At 36.9% G+C, this 17753-nt stretch overlaps 1 protein-coding gene across 4 annotated transcripts in view; it reads left to right on the plus strand.

Moving 5' to 3' along the window:
* The window catches only part of LOC138707924 (mitogen-activated protein kinase kinase kinase 1-like), a 138469-nt gene that overhangs the window by 65677 nt on the left and 55039 nt on the right, over window positions 1–17753 (plus strand). For all 4 annotated transcript variants that reach the window (XR_011334447.1, XM_069837988.1, XM_069837990.1 and 1 more), the window contains exons 6-7: window positions 5414–5530; window positions 15219–15394. Coding sequence is in view for 3 of the 4 variants with exons in the window: in XM_069837988.1 (XP_069694089.1) it covers window positions 5414–5530; window positions 15219–15394 (293 nt within the window). In the remaining variant the exon portion in view is untranslated. The remainder of the gene's footprint in view (window positions 1–5413; window positions 5531–15218; window positions 15395–17753) is intronic.

Here is a 17753-nt window from a genome sequence, read left to right on the forward strand (position 1 = left end):
GTTAATAAACAATTATTAACATTTTGTGATCGAATTTTAGGGATATATTATTTACATTTTTATTTTATTCACGAAATAGTCCTAATAAATGCCACTCGAGGTCTGAGATTTCCCAGATAAATCCACTCACTTCGCAGATCTCAGACCTCTCGTGACATTACTGCAGATAAATCAAAACCTCTAGTGAGATTACTGTTGATAAAAAGTGCTAAATTCCATTCTACCAGACATAGGAGTAATGAGAATGAGCATGAGCATTGAGAAGAATAATATGTGGGATGTGGGGCGGTGGTTACGAAATATACTTCATGATTACTTTGGTCATTAACAAGGATGTTTCTGAGTTTAGTTATGGAGGAGAGTGGGAAGGAGGAAAATTCTATTATTATTTTTTTTTATTATAATCTCTTGTATTTCTTACAGTGAAACCTCAGTAAAATACTCTTCAAGGGACCACATAAAAATAGCGTATTAAACGGGACAGCGTGGGACAGCGTATTAGCGAGAGTGGGTCATTCTTTTATTTTTTAAATTTTAACACAAAGATAAGACTCAGCATAAATATTTGTTGAAGAAATTTAAGGATTAAATAGTATAATTTTGTAGGATAAAAGGTTATTTTATTTTCTTTCCTTTCAGAAAATGTCAGAACAAATACATTGTCTTATCATTAGGCCCCGGATTTTTATGTAATATGAAAGTGCGAAATATGTGCATAAAAATGTAGTAAATATGGGGGAAATATGTAATTAAATATATAGTATTAATAAAATATGTAATTTAAAGCCACTATTTATTAATGCATTAAATTCACAAAAATGTCGTCACAATTTAACTGGTCAGTTGAAGTGGGAGGATATAGCCTGGAAAGTGACTTGCCATTTCCACCTCATTGTATAGTTTGCAAATACAATTTGTCTCTGCCACAGTTTATGCTTTTTTTTTTCTTGTGCCTTAAGATTTCGTAGAAAAATATTTTTCTTTGACACACAAAATGGTATTTTGATTTACCTGACACCCGACCTAAACCCCTTGCTAATAACTTACTTTCAATTTGTAACATAGTTAAATGACCGGCGCACCTGACCGTCCCAGATTCTGAGAAAGTATTAGGGCAAATGTATAGAGTTGAGGCACTTCGAACTATTATGTTTTACAGTCAAAGAGTTGGAATCTCCAGTTTTATGTTTGTTTTTTTATTTATAAAACAAACTATTGTCTTACGCCAGCTTTAGAAATTGAAGTATTTTCTATAGTTGTGAACAACACATAACGACATCAGTTTTCGAGCCCTCCCTCTTTACCAGTATTGTGTACTATCGTGAGAACAAAAATCGGCCCTCCAATTGGAGTAATAGGACAGGGACGTTAAGATGTATGTCCAAGTATATACGAAAAAAAATTTAAAAATTTACTCTGAAAAATAAAAAGAATTAAAAAAAAAATTTGAAACTCAATAATTGCCTAGATATGTATAAAAATGTTACATTCTTTGCATAATATGTAAAATATGTAACATTACTAAGAATATGTAAAAATATGTAAAATGAAACTCAACTATAACCATATCAAAACCACAAATCGCCGACATTTGTCATTTTCAGTAGTCTACAAGTAAAGGAATGCAATATGTAATTACATAAGAATCTGGTCTCTACTTATCATTTAAAGTGCCCCTTTATTAAAAAAGTAAAAAATTGTTTTCTGTCTTGCACTTAATCCAGTACTATGAATAAATTGCTTTTTCCACACGATTTAAATCGGAAGTGACATCAGTGATTTGACTACTAGAAACATTAACGAATCTATGAATCACAGATAGCATGACAAGAGCTTCATTGCGAGAAGGATTTGGAATGTACCGCTTCCACTTCCTCTTTGTCAAGTCTTCACTGACAATGCGATTCAAAACTGTGCCAGCAAGAAGGACAGACTCTAAATACAGTAGTCTTGCAGGTACTCAAGGGTCACATTCCATTCTATTGTATTCACCAAATAAAGACTCCTACAAATCCATGAATATACTGGTGCTAGCAGTAAATGTAAAAGTCCTGGAAAATTTTCTCAGTATCCTTTTATGTATGATATTTTAGAATTTTCAGCAGATGAAAGCGTGCATTTTTTTAGTTGGTTATTTAACCACGCTGTATCAACTACTAGGTTATTTAGCGTCGATGAGATTGGTGATAGTAAGATAGTATTTGGAGAGATCAGGCCGAGGATTCGCCATAGATTACCTGACATTCACCTTACAGTTGGGGAAAACCTCGGAAAAAACCCCAACCAGGTAATCAGCCCAAGTGGGGATAGAACCTGCACCTGAGCGCAACTTCAGACTGACAGTAAAGTACCTTAACCGACTGAGTCACGCTGGTGGCTGAAAGAGTGTATTAAACAGGATGATGAGCATATTAAGCGGTGGATTTTTCTTGGTTTTATATAGGGATGTCAAGGGACCGGACGAAAAGAGCGTGTAATGTGGGATAGCGTAACAAACGGGTGTATTATCTGAGTTGCACTGTATTTGAAACCTCATTTCTGGATTCAGTGTATAATTTGTAACTGAATATTTCCAGTTCTTAATATGGTGATAAGTAAGGAAAAAATGAAAGAAAGAAAATATTTTTTAGAAGTTGAGAGCAAAATTAACTTCATTTCGCAGATAATTGGAAAATGATATTAATGGTCGCTCACATATGTTGCCGCATGTTCATCTGATTTGAATAAATACAACTTCTTATTGGTTTTGTGATATTATCTCTGAAAAGTAAGAGAAAATAATGTTGCACTTATGATGGTTAATCCTCTGCCAGCATTGAGTATGCTGTTAGTAGCCCAAGCACATTAGTATATAAGGAATGACTAACACAGTTTTAGTTAAAATATGCTGATATAAGATATGAATCATTTTGTGTCTGTATATGGTGTATTGCCACTTTCTTAGTAGTGTTGTTATAATTACATTTATTATGTTCTTTTTAAATCACATCACTCATTAAAAAGATTGTATCACTTTCCAACTAAATTAAAGCAGATGCTTGTACAAACACTTGTTATGCCTCATTTCGATTATTATGATGTCATATTGAGTGATATCAGAATAGATTTATCCCAGAAACTGCAATGTGTTCAAAATGCGTGTGTTCTTTTCATTTGTAATGTCAAAACTACACTAATGTTTGTGGAAATTGCAACATCAAGAAGGATACATGTGACTGAAATGAAATTGATACCATAGATTAGGTACATGACAATACACTAATGATTAGAATTACAGAGCTGTACCTGATCTGTGACCGTGAGATTTCAGTATTGTGTGAAACCTCCATGCACTGCAATCAGAGCCTCTAAGCATCGTGGCATGGAATCATAGAGGGCCCTCCACGCAGTTTGTATGTGAGTCCACAAAGCATCAAGAGTGGGTGCTGGAGAGTTGCCGACCAACCATATCGCAGACATGTTCTATGGGCGACATGTCTGGCAAATGTGCAGGCCAGGGAAACAATGATACCCATCATTCTTCGAAGAAGGCTTGCACAATCCTCGCCACATGTGACCGGCCATTGTCCAGCTGAAATATGGCATGTGGAGTTGCCTGAAGGAGGGGACAGTACTTCTGGCTCTAAAACCTCCCTGATGTAGTGGTTGGTGTTCAGATTGCCCTGAATACGTAGGAGGCGAAATCGCATATTGTATCCAATGGTGCTCCAAACCATCACACTAGGTGTTTGTCCGCTATGCCGCTCAACAATGCAGGCTTTCAGATTGTGTTCACCATGGTAATGTCTAACACATATGCGGCAATCATTGTAAGACAAGTTGAAGTGGGACTCGTCCGAAAACACTACATTTTGCCACTTTAGCATGCCAGTGACGGCATTCACGTGCCCATTGCAGTCTGAGGCGTTGGTGGTATCTGGACAATGGAAGCCGACACAGCATGTTAGCCACTAGTCCAGCTCTCAAAAGATGGCGACGAACCATTGACGCAGACAGGTCCACTCCCATTGCAGTACTCCAACATCAACTCAACACTATGGATGAAGCTGTATGATTCATCATGGCCATGCGGACAAGATGGCAGTCATCCCATGCTGTGGTCACATAAAGTGGTCTAGTACCCACTCGTCTCTGCATACGACCCTCTTCTATCCACTGGTTCCACACATGCATCACTGTCGTAGCAGTATGCCAGCATGCCCTGTATCATTCTGCCTGTTCGTACTCACGTGCTGATATTGCACCCTTCCACGTCGATGAGGCATACCTGCACTAGCTTTCACGTTTCCACTTCGTTTGGAAGCTCTGCACTGACTGAGCAAGGCATAACACTGACCTTGCTGATGACACAAGAGACATCACTGTTGAGCGTATGTGTACGCTATCTCTCTGGAAACGTAATCAATTATTGGTGGTACACTGTTCTACACATCTCCCGAATTTGGACTCATTCGAGCTATTCTTTCTGGGTATTGCACTTTTCACAAACAGTAGTGTATTATCACATCTCACTTTTTTTCGATAAATTATCGTGGCTCAGGTTATACGAGAGGAGGATGTTGCATTCTCTTTCTCTCTTATACCGAATTTTGCACACCTATGCCCCCTGTTACTTATTTGTTCAATTCCATAACTTTTCTCACTATCATCATTTAAATATTCAGTCACATCACAATAGAAATCCCATATCACACATCATCTCTGTATTCCTCATCTATAACTGTTGCTAATTCTCGTCACTGGAATTCTCTGCCATTTGAAATCAATTGCTACTAAACTTTCATTTCTTTTAAATATAAATTACACAATATGTAAATCGTATTTGCTTCTAATTTAATGCCAATATATATTCTACAGTGTTCATTTTTATTGTACATACTTTATTCAAGTGTCTGATTTTATTATGTAAATCGTGTTTACTTATCACTTAACATTAATATGTATTCCAATGTGTGTGTGTGTGTGTGTGTGTGTGTGTGTGTTTTTTTTTTTTATTGTGTACCTTTTATTCAACTCTCGATTTCTGGTTTTGTTATGTGAATCGTATTTGGTTATAACTTAACACCAATATGTATTCCAATGCGTTTATTTTTATTTTTACTGTGTACAATTTTATTTAAGTGCCTCTTTCTGATTTTATTATGTAAATCGGATACAGTTGTTTGTTTAATTATGTAAGGAAGTTTTCTCCTGGTTAAGTGTAAGAGAGGGCCTTATGGCCTTAACTCTGCTAGGTTAAATAGAACAATCGTTATTGTTGTTGTTATTATTATTATTATTATTATTACTATTATTATTATTATTATTATTATTATTATTATTATTATTATTATTATATTTACTTCCGTCATTATTGAAATTTTTTGCTTTTAAACTTTAGGTAAAAATAGATTAATATTTTAACTCATTTCAGACTTGCAGCTGTGGTCGTGGTCCCCATTGCCTCCACCTTTTGTTTGTGATGCTCAGAGTCTTCCAAGTGCCTGAAAGTGACTCCAGGATATTTGCCAAGGAACTGAAAAACTTCGAGGCAAGTGGCAACTTTGAAGACATCTATCGTACACTTTAATGCATTTATTTATTTATTTATTTATTTATTCATTCATTCATTCATTCATTCATTCATTTATCTATTTATTTTGAATAATATGGCATGTAAATTGTATTTCTGTTTAATTTAAACCTTCAGTTAGTTTACTTAACATGAAATCCAACAAAGGAATATAACATTGATACACGGTAATATTTCACAGGATAACTTTCCATATAGTTTTGCCTTTTTGTCTCTTTTCCAACTCAGCACGTCAGTTTTTGTTAAATCATCTTAATTCTTTTTGCAAAGACCTTCAGTAGATTAAAAAATTGAGTTAAAACTTTCATGAACATTATCAAGGGGTATATGTGAATGAATATTTTTCGCATAGCAAAAAACTAATTAAAAATTTCCACATAAAGACTGCTTTAGGAGACAAGTCTTTATCAAAAGTTCCTTGCATGTGTTACAGAATTATTACAACTGTCGAAAACAGTTCTATAAAATAGCACTTCATGGCATTCACCCAACGTGTTTCAAACAATCAGTGTAGGGTCTTTGATGTATTTGCACTATCACTGTCAGAGACATGTTTTATGTTTTCTCATAGTAAGTTAGTACTTTATGGGGACCATGGAAAAAGTTTATAGTGTCTTCAGCAATGCCAATGCAGTTTCTGATACATGTGTGACTTTATGAGGGTCAAATTTAGCACATAATTTGCACATTGGACATAGGCAGCCTGAGGGTAGACCTTTTTTTAGCTAGCTTGAACACCGTTGAAACTGTCGCTCATAGTAGGTACTTGCGCCATCATATTCCTGTCCACAAAGAAAATTTAAATCTATACCAATACTTGGCAGATTAGTTGTAAAGCTGAACATGTTCTATTTTTAACTGGGAAAATCTTAAGAAGTCTTCACGAACATTAACATTTCTCCCTCTTGTCCCACAATGTAATGAACATATGAAGAAAATTGCTGCGCCCCCTGCATCAGCTGTTCTGTCGGCCAGGTCTGAAAAGTATTTTGCACTGTTTACATTACCTACTATTTTCTCAACGATTAAATTGCCGCAAATCTCCATTATTTCATTTTGAATTTGGGGACTGATATATCGAGAATTCATTGAACTGATTTTGAATATTCTTTCAAAACTTGATCCCCACTGTACAAATGGCTTTTAGAGAACCCGGAGGTTCATTGCCACCCTCACATAAGCCCACCATCAGTCCCTATCCTGAGCAAGATTAATCCTGTCCCTAACATCATATCCCACCTTCCTCAGAGCCATTTCAATATTAACCTCCCATCTACGTCTTGACATCCTCAAAGGTCTTTTTCTCTCAGGTTTCCCAACTAACACTCTATACACATTTCTGGATTCACCCATGTGTGCTACATGTTCTGCCCAGCTCCACTAGCAATCCTAAATCTTAATAACACACAAAAATTCCCATCACTTTTGTCTGAATCTACAGGTAGTGATCCTGAATCCCATGTTCTCTCAGAGTTTATATAATTGAAACAAGTCTTTGTCTGTTCTCTAATACTTGTCTATTGTGCTAGCAGTTGACACTTCCCATAACATTCGGAATCTTATGACTATACATGGATAAAAATCTTACACTGCTCTACTACAGCATTATGGTACTGAGTTCATTCATGAGAATGGAAACATTCAAGAGCATCCTTCCAATTTGTGAAGAGTTTTGGCACACAATTTCCAAGTTTTTTTTTTTGTTTTTCACGTCCTCCCTCTCGTCTGACAGAAAACAAGACACACGTGCAACAAAGAGCTCTTTCACCATAATCATTATAATGCATCGTTTACAATGACGCGACACACATGACGACACAGCGACGCGACATTATATAAATTATGGCCCAATAGAAAATCACAATTCCATGACGTCATGATACAGATCGCGATGCGACGAAAGTTGAAATTGAGTTAACTTTTACCGCGCGATGTTACTGGAATGCATATGTGTTTTGTTTATGATGGCGTCGTCTGCGACAAAATTGAATACTTTTTCATATGAGATGTTGATAGAATTGGTTAAAGGATGCCCTGAATTATACAGAATGAACCATGAGTAATGTCATTAATTTCTAGAGGTAGGATATTTCAAACAAAAAAGTTTAATATATTTTTGCTCGTTTTTGCTTCATTTTCGAGAAAAAATTATTTTATGTGAATCATTTCATGGCATATTTTGTTGAAAGCCATTGAATTAACTTAATTCCCAATATGCTTAGTCAATTTAAGAGAGCAGTGTATTATGATAAAAAATAGTTTTTGTCGTTGAAATATGCAGAAATTTCATTTGAACAATAATTGTAAATATTGTAATATTGTAAATTTTCGTTCTGAAAAGGAATTTTAAAATGTTACGTTTGTTACATCAAATTTCTGCGTATTTATTATCATAATACAGTGCTCTCTTAAATTTACTGAAAATATTGGTAATTAAATCAATGGTTTTTCCAAAAGATGGTAAGAAATGTTTCATATAAAACAGTTTTTATCTCGAAAAGGAAGCAAAAGGAAAACAAAAATTATATTAATTTTTTTGTTTAAAATATCTCAAAGAATAACCCTCTGAAATTAATGACTTTATTTACGGTTCACCCTTTTATTTCGGTTTGTTTACGGGAAATACACAATGCTTTCCATCCATGGCTCCCATGAAGTTCGGAAAATTTACTTTTTTCCAATAGGTATCCTTCTTCCAACTTCGTGAAATTGTCCTCAAAGAGTTTCCATTCAATGAGGTACTTTTTAATTTATCCCAGATTACAACACTTGTTTCTAAAACTATAGGCCTAATAGACATTGTGTAGTTACAATACGAAAATCGTAAAGAGAGAGAACCAAGTTCTTAAAGAGAGATACCAACTATTAGGGAAACCTAACCGTAAAGTTACGCTTAGACGCTCTGCTGGATGCTCCGCATTGGACGTTTTTGTATTTGAGGGCCAATGATATGCAGGACATCATCAAATTGCGAAGATTTCATTCGCATATAGTTATATGTTGATTTCTTCTACTCCAAAAACCGAGAAGGCAGGCATCGTTTCATTTTAAGTTTCCTAATCAACACGAACCAGCGATTCAAGTCACGGAATTGTGAATACCAGTCTGCGATGCGATACTGTGATGTTGCATCACATGTCGCGGATGTCGCGTCATTTTAAATTAAGCATAACATAATAATTTAAATTGATTAAGCCAATTTCTCTGGAAATGCCTTCATTTTAGTACTGGAAATACATAGTTTTCATCTTGAGTCCAAGGTTCAATCAGTAACTTCACCAAAACATTAGGATCATTTCTGGGAGATTCACTACATGCAGACTATGTCCAACTTACAATGACGAGCTGCACTTTCATTACCAGATATAACAGACATGGAAGTATATGGGAAGGCTCTTGTGATGTCTGAATTAGCATTGGTGGCACCTGAAGAGAACATATAAATATCACTAGATACACTCACAAGGAAGGCTCACCAAGTGATAATGGATTTTCACAACAATTTTTTCCCCATACATTCCATTTGAAATGAGAAACGTCCCTATAAATTCCTATACCTAGAGAAGGCCTAGCCTTTGAGATATGATTTTTCAAAATAATCGCTCGACATTCATATAAGTCTCATATCTCTATTGCCATTGTGAAGTAGAATATGTTTAAGGCCCCAAATGTTTATGCATTGCCCTCAAAATGAGGGAAGCTTATGAAAATTCACTGCTTCAAGTTGTTTCAAGAAGTATACTTTTCATCTCTCAGTGATCATAGCAGACTCGTTGATCATTTACCGAGATAGACATGCTATAGAAAGAATAACTCCAGAAGGTAAAACCGTGGAAATGTTTACAATTCCAAAGCACACAACTCCGATTGTTCAGCCTCTTGACGTTTATGACTTTAGGCAATGGAAAAATTTCATTCTCTAATAGTGTTTTGTTACTATTATATTGCATCAGAGAGATAATGTGATAAAATTGCAGTCTTTAACACACAATCAGTTTTCATCTCCTAGATATATGAATATGTTTAAATAACTTTCGGCTAGCATAAAGCTGGGTAACTTGGCAAAAAGAAACTGATAAATTCGTCACTCCTGTAGAATTCTGTTTTCACGTTGATGTGCAGAACTGCTCTAAAGGTGACTGCGAGAAACTTACTTTTCTGAAATATTTGTGGTGCAAAGTTCCACTGTGTTTTCAGCATTTTTACAATGATTTCCACTACTGTGATCAGTACAGTGAGTAATAGGGTGTATCGAATTTTTTTTTTTTTTTTTTTTTTTTTTTTTTTTTTTTTTTTTTTTTTTAATGAAGGTGGCTAGTGCGGAAAAGTTGCGACTTGTGGCAGAAAGACTGCAGGAGAAAGAAAATTAAATTTAATCAATATCTTGTGTCTCGGCATCAATACTGAAGATTCGAATTTATAACGTATTCTTGTAAAAATTATTATAATGACAGTCTGCATACCTATACAGCCAACCTCATTAACCAGATCTTTTAAAAGTTAGCGAAGATAGTACAAGAAGAGAAGTATCTGGCACCTGTATCTTCTGTGGTGTGAGAGAAGAGAGGGATGCTGGCAGTCAGGATAGCATCTGCCCAGCAGTCGTATTTCATAGGCTATGCTGGCCAGGTTTGTATCACTGTTGTTCCTGTGAAATCGTGTATCATATCAGTGGTTTAGTAGTAGGCCTACATGCAATAGTTCTTTTGCGTCGTGTTGTCATGAGTGGAAAAAATAATTCCATACTCGCCGTACTGCTGAGTCCTTTGTTCGATATACCAGGACCGATAAGAGAGTTGCAACTTCCAACCTATAAAAATGTGATAACACATTTTCTTTGGATCAGATAGTTAAAGACAAACGAATTAGGTGGAAAACACCTTTTAGTAAAAGACATCGCTCATGTTACTGCCAACAGACTTATGGAGGTTTGAAAAACAGCAAGCCTTCCTTCCATCAGCAATCGTAGAGTAGTGGAAAAAATGAAATAGTATCATAGTAAATATCAGAATATTCTGAAATCGCGTTAACGAAGTGGGCTAACCTCAAGGGCGCATGAATAGGCTGTTATTAATAAAGGTCGAAAATTGTTTGATCTATGCACTTGTAAGTGCCCGGACCCGGAAAGTCTCTGTGAATGTGAGTTAAGTAGGAAAGTTCCATTGATAGGAGTATCCTTTCTAATGGATCAGAAAAATTAACGGACTATGATTATTGATAATATCGACATTGTGACGACGAAGACACTATTTAAGAGTGAAGCGAGAAAAGCGAAGAGGCCCATTCGCCATAGATCTGAAGAAGTGCTACTTGAATTCCGAGGAAGAGAAAAACAGACAACTTTACAAGCTCTGAGTCTTCGCCTTCGCAACACTAGGAACAGCAGTGAAGGAGTGTGTATTCTGACTTCGAATCGAAGCCTTCTGGTGCTCAGGCTCACTTGCCTCTACCAAAGTTATCTTCAGCAGCCTTTAGATAGGCACCTCGAGGAGAGATGTAGCTCTAATTGCGACAGCTATGCTACAAGCACTAGAATAATATGTACTAGGAATAAGGATCTTATAATAGATGGTCACGAGAGAAATGAAGATTGGAGATAAAATTCAGAAAGAAGAAACACCTAATAATAAGTTCATTCGAAGAGTATATTTTGATGGTCGAAAGGACAAGGCACTAACACAGGAAAAAAAGGACAACCGACTATATCGCTGAGAAAAAGAAAAGGAGCATAATTATAACTTTATTAGAAGATCCACATTCAAAGTATATCCGACATGTCTTCCCTTCCTCTGGACATGGACATCAGATTTGAAGAGCCGTGCTTCAATTTTTAAAGGCAAGTAAATTAGATGTATCGCCCCTAGCAGTATTTGGTTGTGATGGAGCCCCTACAAATACAGGAAGAAAGAACGTATCGATGGTGTGCATCGAAAAGGAAATCGGCAGGCCATCCAATGAATAATTTGTCTTCTCCATGCAAATGAACTTCGACTCCACTATCTCATGAAACATCTTGCTGGTCCTGTTCTGGACATATCGGAGAAGAGTTACTCCATTGTGAGACAAAATTGTGGCGAATTTCAAAGTTATTGAAGTACCCTGGATCAACAAAATTAACGTGGAACGGATCTCCGATCTTAGTAGGCCTACTGACCAGGAGTATCTTCTGGGGATCTACGAAGCCGTTCATTCTGGTCATTGTCCGTTAGAGCTTGAAAGGAAAAAACCAGGGCCAGTTGTTCAATCTCGATGACTTACAAGTGCTTATAGGATTCTTCACTTGTATGTGAGCTGTAGTAACCCTTCACATAATTTAGTGTGCATAGCTGAGAAATGCCATGCTTCTAAATGAAGTCTGATTATGCAGCGTGAATCAACATTTGACACCGGAGTATACTACTAAGGGTGGGTGGAGGGATGGGGCTGGAAGTGCAGCCACTTCCTCGTAGTGAGCCCTGGGTTATTTTTGAGTGTAAATTTAAAGAAATAAGCGAAGAGTTGCACTACGAAACAAAATTTGAAAACAGACATAGAGCATTAAGCTCGCAAAACTTTAGGGCTGATGCAGAGACACGGGATATTGTCGAATTACTATTTTCTTTTTTTCTACGTTCTTTCTGCCACAAATAGCAACTTTTCCGCACTAGCCACCTTCATTTTTCAAAAAAAGCTTTTTTTTCGATACACCCTAGTGAGTAATTTCAGGTATGCTTACATTTCCTCATCATTTCTTCATAGACTATTCTGTAGTGTCAATTTCATGAACATTATATAGCTGATATGTCATTTTCATTATTCAATGAGATTTTGACAGTATGGTTTGCAGCTAGATGAGATTTATTGCCTGATACATCTAGCATATAGCACTATTGTACTAGCTGTTATAGCTCCAGGTTGAAGAATTTGAAAAATCATATCTCGAGAACTAGGCCATTTCCAGATGTAGAAATGTATAGGGAAGTTTCTCACTTCAAATGGAATGTATAGGGGGAAAATTGTTGTGAAAATCCATTATCACTTGGTGAGCCTTCCTTGTGAGTTCAGATTCCTGTCCGTCTGTATTATTCACTTATTTGGGTTTTTGGCGAACAAAGCAGAAATCTTCTATTATTCATTTTGAGTTTGCAACAACCATAACTGGTCGACACAAAAATCTACATCGATTGAGGAGCAGTGTTTTGAATAAGCATTACAGATATGCATGTTATAATGGCCACAACTCCCACTCCTTTATAACAGACACATCGTTGCAACATTCCTTTAGTAGTTTAATTTAACCTTTAGGAGCCGTGCATCCATTATAGTGGCGAGCTAGTATTATGGTCATGACGTGATATAATATGATATAAATTGTATGTTATATATAAAATACTCTGATATTATTTAATTTTATATAACATTAAGGATATTGCAATTGATTAAAACAGTAATCCTTTTTAATGTTTTGTTTTTCTTAAAAAAAAAAAGAGCAAAATCATTTCAACTGCATTCAACTGAAACCCCGTCAGCTTCCATGCATACTATTACACCGATTGCTTTATGTGGGCCCTCCCCATCCTTTATCACAGGCTCAGTTGACTGCAGTGGCCGGGACGTGAACTTGTGATTTTAGGCATGATATGCTGGCTGGATATATCTTGTGCGAGCTTAAACAGCTCGACTAACGGACCCAACACTAATTTACCCCTGATTATGCAGGTATACGAACCCCTGGTTAAGAGTTGCACATTTGCGTGCAATAGTGGCATAAGACTTCCGTTTTCTAAGGGTTAACTATAGGGATTCAGCACCTAAGCAGTATTTAAGAAATGTTATTCCAACATAACTGTTATAAAAGAGAATCTGTTTTTTTTTTCCACCTCTGGAGTTCTCTCTAAAGAAGGACCAGATTGTTTGTCAGCTTCTTTGCTTCGTGTAGCATCTAATCAAGACTGGAGTAAATTTGACATAGCTTTAAATGACTATATAGGGGTCCAATCACTATAGCATCTGAGTAGTGACTGAAGCTAATTATACACAGAGTGCAATCCATTACTTGATAACAACCCAGGCTTATTTATAAATTCTTTGTTGGAAGTTGCAGGGGTCAGATGCGATAAGTAGTGTTATAGGTTTGTCTTCCAGGAATTGTTGACATTATAACATGGCTAGCTGAAGCTGAATATGACAACATAAACTAATGTCATAATATCCCTTTCCATATCATACTAGGTGATAACAGATTCATTTGATTTGAGATGCCTCAGCTTGCAGGTGTTAGTTAATCAACATTGTTCAAGTTACACTTGATAGCTAATTAATGAATTCCTCAATTCGTAAAATCGTGTCATTGTCAGTAGAAACAGTCAAAACAATATCTTTGCAGTGTAGCATTTGCAACACCAATGGTGGACTGTTCATTCATGCTTTAAATCTAATTTAAATTTGAAAATGTTTCTTGAAAAATGGGGGGGGGGGGGGCGTCAGCTGGATGAACCCCTTGCTTACGTCGCTGCCTACCTGCTTACCATCCTGAGTGGTTACAATAATAAAATTTTCCCACACATCACTTTTGAGACCTACTGGCTTGCTTTTTTTTTTATTCGTGGCTTAAAAGCTTAGCCTCCACGGACTGTTCTAGTCTCCTGATCCGTGTTTACTAGGACAACTGTCAACAAGTTATAAGTGTGCTTCACTCATGTCTAGCATCACTTGCTTCAAGATAAGTGGTGGGCGATAAAGCCTCGTGTATTTTCCATTCATGACATCTAGTGCTTTAATAACCAAAAACATGATTGCTTGTCATGCTCGAGTGAAATTCGTAAATTCAGGGCTCTGCTGCCTTTCCTCCAGAAGATAATAAAATATGGTATATGTACATATGAGGCGCGTCCATAAAGTAACTTTCCCACTCGTCCCACAGCTAGCAAACCATATGTTGCGCGAAGCGACTGCGTGTGCGTGATAGAGTAATGTCCTGGCATGGCACATGCACTAGCGAAACTTCCCTAGTGCTCTCAGTAGCTTCGTTGCATTGGTTGAAGATGGACGTTCCTATTCCAGCTCCCGCCGCGTGAAGTGCGGTCAGTGATAAAATTTTTGATTGCACAGGGCATAGTGCCAATTGTAATTGATCGTCAGCTGTGCCAGGTCTTTGGGCCTAACGTCATGAGCAAGCAGATGGTGTGTTGCTCCACAAGGTCGTCTGTGATGATGGTTGGCCGCCCACTGCGCTCCTCGTCATGCACATTTTGGTGTCCTGCTGAAAATTGTCTACAGCAGCAACACACCATCTGCTTGCCCAAAGACCTGGCACAGCTGACGATCAATGTCAATCAGCGCTATGCCCTGTGCATCCAGAAACTTTATCACTGGCCACAATTCACACTCGGCGGGAGCTGGAATGGGAAGTCCATCTTCAACCAATGCAACGAAGTTACTGAGACCACTCGAGAAGTTTCACTAGTGCATGCGCCATGCCAGGACATTACTCTATCATGCACATGCAGTCGCTTCGCGCAACATATGGTTTGCTAGCTGTGGGATGAGTGGGAAAGTTACTTTATGGACGCGCCTCGTATTTTACATGAAAGTTTACATAATAAAATTGTGGTTCAGTTATAAATCATCTTTTTGTTTATATATCAATGATTTTTCTGTCAATCAGGTGGAATCATTGTTCCATAACTACCAAGAACGAAGAAACTCCAGGGTAAATGCAACTCCAGATGATACAAGGAAAGATGTGGCACAACCTTACCATGGGTCATATTCACGCTCTACACCACAGTCTGAAAGTTCTAGTCGATGTGTTGCAGATTGTATTGCTGCTGCAGATGCCAAGTGAGTTGTATGAAAATTGACTAGTATAAAAATACATGTTATAGAAATGCAGAATAAAACTTCACTAGGGCTATATATTGAATGGTAAGGAAGAAACATGTTATACGGTTTTCTAGTCTTTCATGGTAAATGTATTCAGAAATGAAGAGTAAAAGGAATAACATGGAATGTCCGTTTTTAGCGATATTATGATATATTGGTGGCAACAGGGACTACAGAACTGTCCAGTCACAAAGCGTTTAAAAGTGGAAATGTCCACACTAGGTAATGTTAAACATTTGGTGCACTGGTTAAAAACCAGGAATATCACAGGTATTATAACTTAGTTTTCTCATTAATACTGTTCTGTGGCATTCCCTTATTTATCCTTAGGTTCCAAATGAACTTTCAGGTATTCCACCGTGTCCTGAAACTTAAAATTTTCATTGTGCAGAAGCTATATATAGGTTGAATCAGCAGGACAAGTAGGTATAACCAGAAGATCGTCTATTCTGTTGGGCTCGTAATGTATGACTACTCAAACAACTGAGCAACGAGAATTGAAATGTTTACTTAAGTTTCTGGCTTAGAGGCAGTGTCTGATTTAGGAGCTTACACATGCAAGATGCCCTCTGCAGTCATTGTACATAAAAGTATGGCAGGCATAAATGTCAGTGTGTTTGTAGGTGAAGTGATGCTTGCAGTGCTGGGTTTAGCTCTAGGCAACCTAGGCAGTTGCCTAGGGGGGTTAGCTCTCTCTCTCTTTCTTTTCCTTTTTCCTTTCCATTTTTTTTTTCATTTTCATTTTACAGTGAAATTTGTTTTTAAAACACTTGTTAGTAAATCTTTTCTAAAGTTTGTTCTTGAACACTTTGTGGAAGTCGGATATTGTTTTCTTATCGTATTGCGGTCATGGCAAGAGTAAAAGGAAAGTGTGCAGCTGCATAATTAAATTGTAATGCTGGTATCATGTTATTATACAATGAAACTGCTTAAATGTATCTGCTTGTGTAAACAAGAATGCACTGTTGAAGATCAAATTGGATGTGGGTTTATTATTTACTGCTATGACTAGTAACCACAACTCTGTTACATTTCCAATATAATATATCGTCAGCAATACTATTTAATCACTTTCCAGCATATGCACTATATAATTCGATATTAAAGGTTTATTCCACAAAGATTTGGAGTTTTTTTTTTCGATTTACTTTATACTTCCTATTGAAGTAAGAAATACTCGTAATAATTATACCACAAACAAAACCAATGCTTAAAAATAAACCACAGTCTGCCTTTCACAAATCAATTTTGTATGAACAGTGAATAAGTTTGAATACTATGTTCCTTTGTATCGAGTCTGATGTGCTTCGTCAGATCGACTTGATAAAATCATCAGTACTTTCTCTGTGAAGAAATTGTGAAGGAAATCTTTATAATCCACAAGTAAGATGCATGTATTTTGATTGCGGTAATTTATTGTTTTCTGAATTGTAACATTTCACTTAAAACTAATGTAAACTAAACATGACCTGTATAACAGCTACTCATAATCTGTTTGTGGGAGTTGGGGTGGGGGGGGCGGCAAATTTTAGCATTTCCTAGGAGCGGCATTATACCTAAATCTGGCCCTGGGTGCTTGTTATACTTATACAGGAGTTTCTTCAGTGTTCTTTTGTTTCGTGTGCGTGCGTGCGTCTATTTGGAAGACCCGAGAAAGTTCTTCCTTTCAAGTCTTACCTGTCCTTCTTCAGTTGGATATAAAGCTGAAGAACCATTGTGTGGTTTCATGTGGCAGATTGAGGGATTTGAGTTTATATTTTAGAACTTCTATCCTTGCAGTATCAAAGGCTCTCTTGGTACATAAGGCAATCAGGATGGCATACTGAGAGAGAGGGGTGGGGGGAGGGGGGAGAGAGTCTCTCTCTGTCTCCCCCATTTGTAATCTGGCATGAGTGATTGGAATCAGATTGGGTTTGCCCAGATAGACGTGCAGTTGTCAAAATAAGAACTTTCTCCACTAATCTGGCTGAAGTTGTGGTTAAACTGATTGGTTAGTAGTTTTGTGGGTAAGGTGTGTCTTTGCCTGGTTTAAGGAAGAGGAGAATGTGGGAATGTTTCCAGCACTTTGATGTGTGTCATGGTTTGAGTGATTTTGTATGTTTTTTATTGCTGCTTCTGTTAGATGCCTAAGGTCTGTCATGGTAAATTTTTTATTGTTTCACCACGTATACTTTTAAACATGCCCGAGTCAGTCCCGTTGGCATTAAATTGACAGCAATGAGTGCCAGTATAATTATTTGGTGTCCGTATTTTTTCACTAGTTTATCAATAACTTAAATGGAATATGAGGTTTTTGAAATAATAAATCTTCACTGAC

This window comes from Periplaneta americana, chromosome 10, assembly GCF_040183065.1.
Source record: "Periplaneta americana isolate PAMFEO1 chromosome 10, P.americana_PAMFEO1_priV1, whole genome shotgun sequence".
In the NCBI taxonomy this organism is placed as follows: Eukaryota; Metazoa; Arthropoda; class Insecta; order Blattodea; family Blattidae; genus Periplaneta; species Periplaneta americana.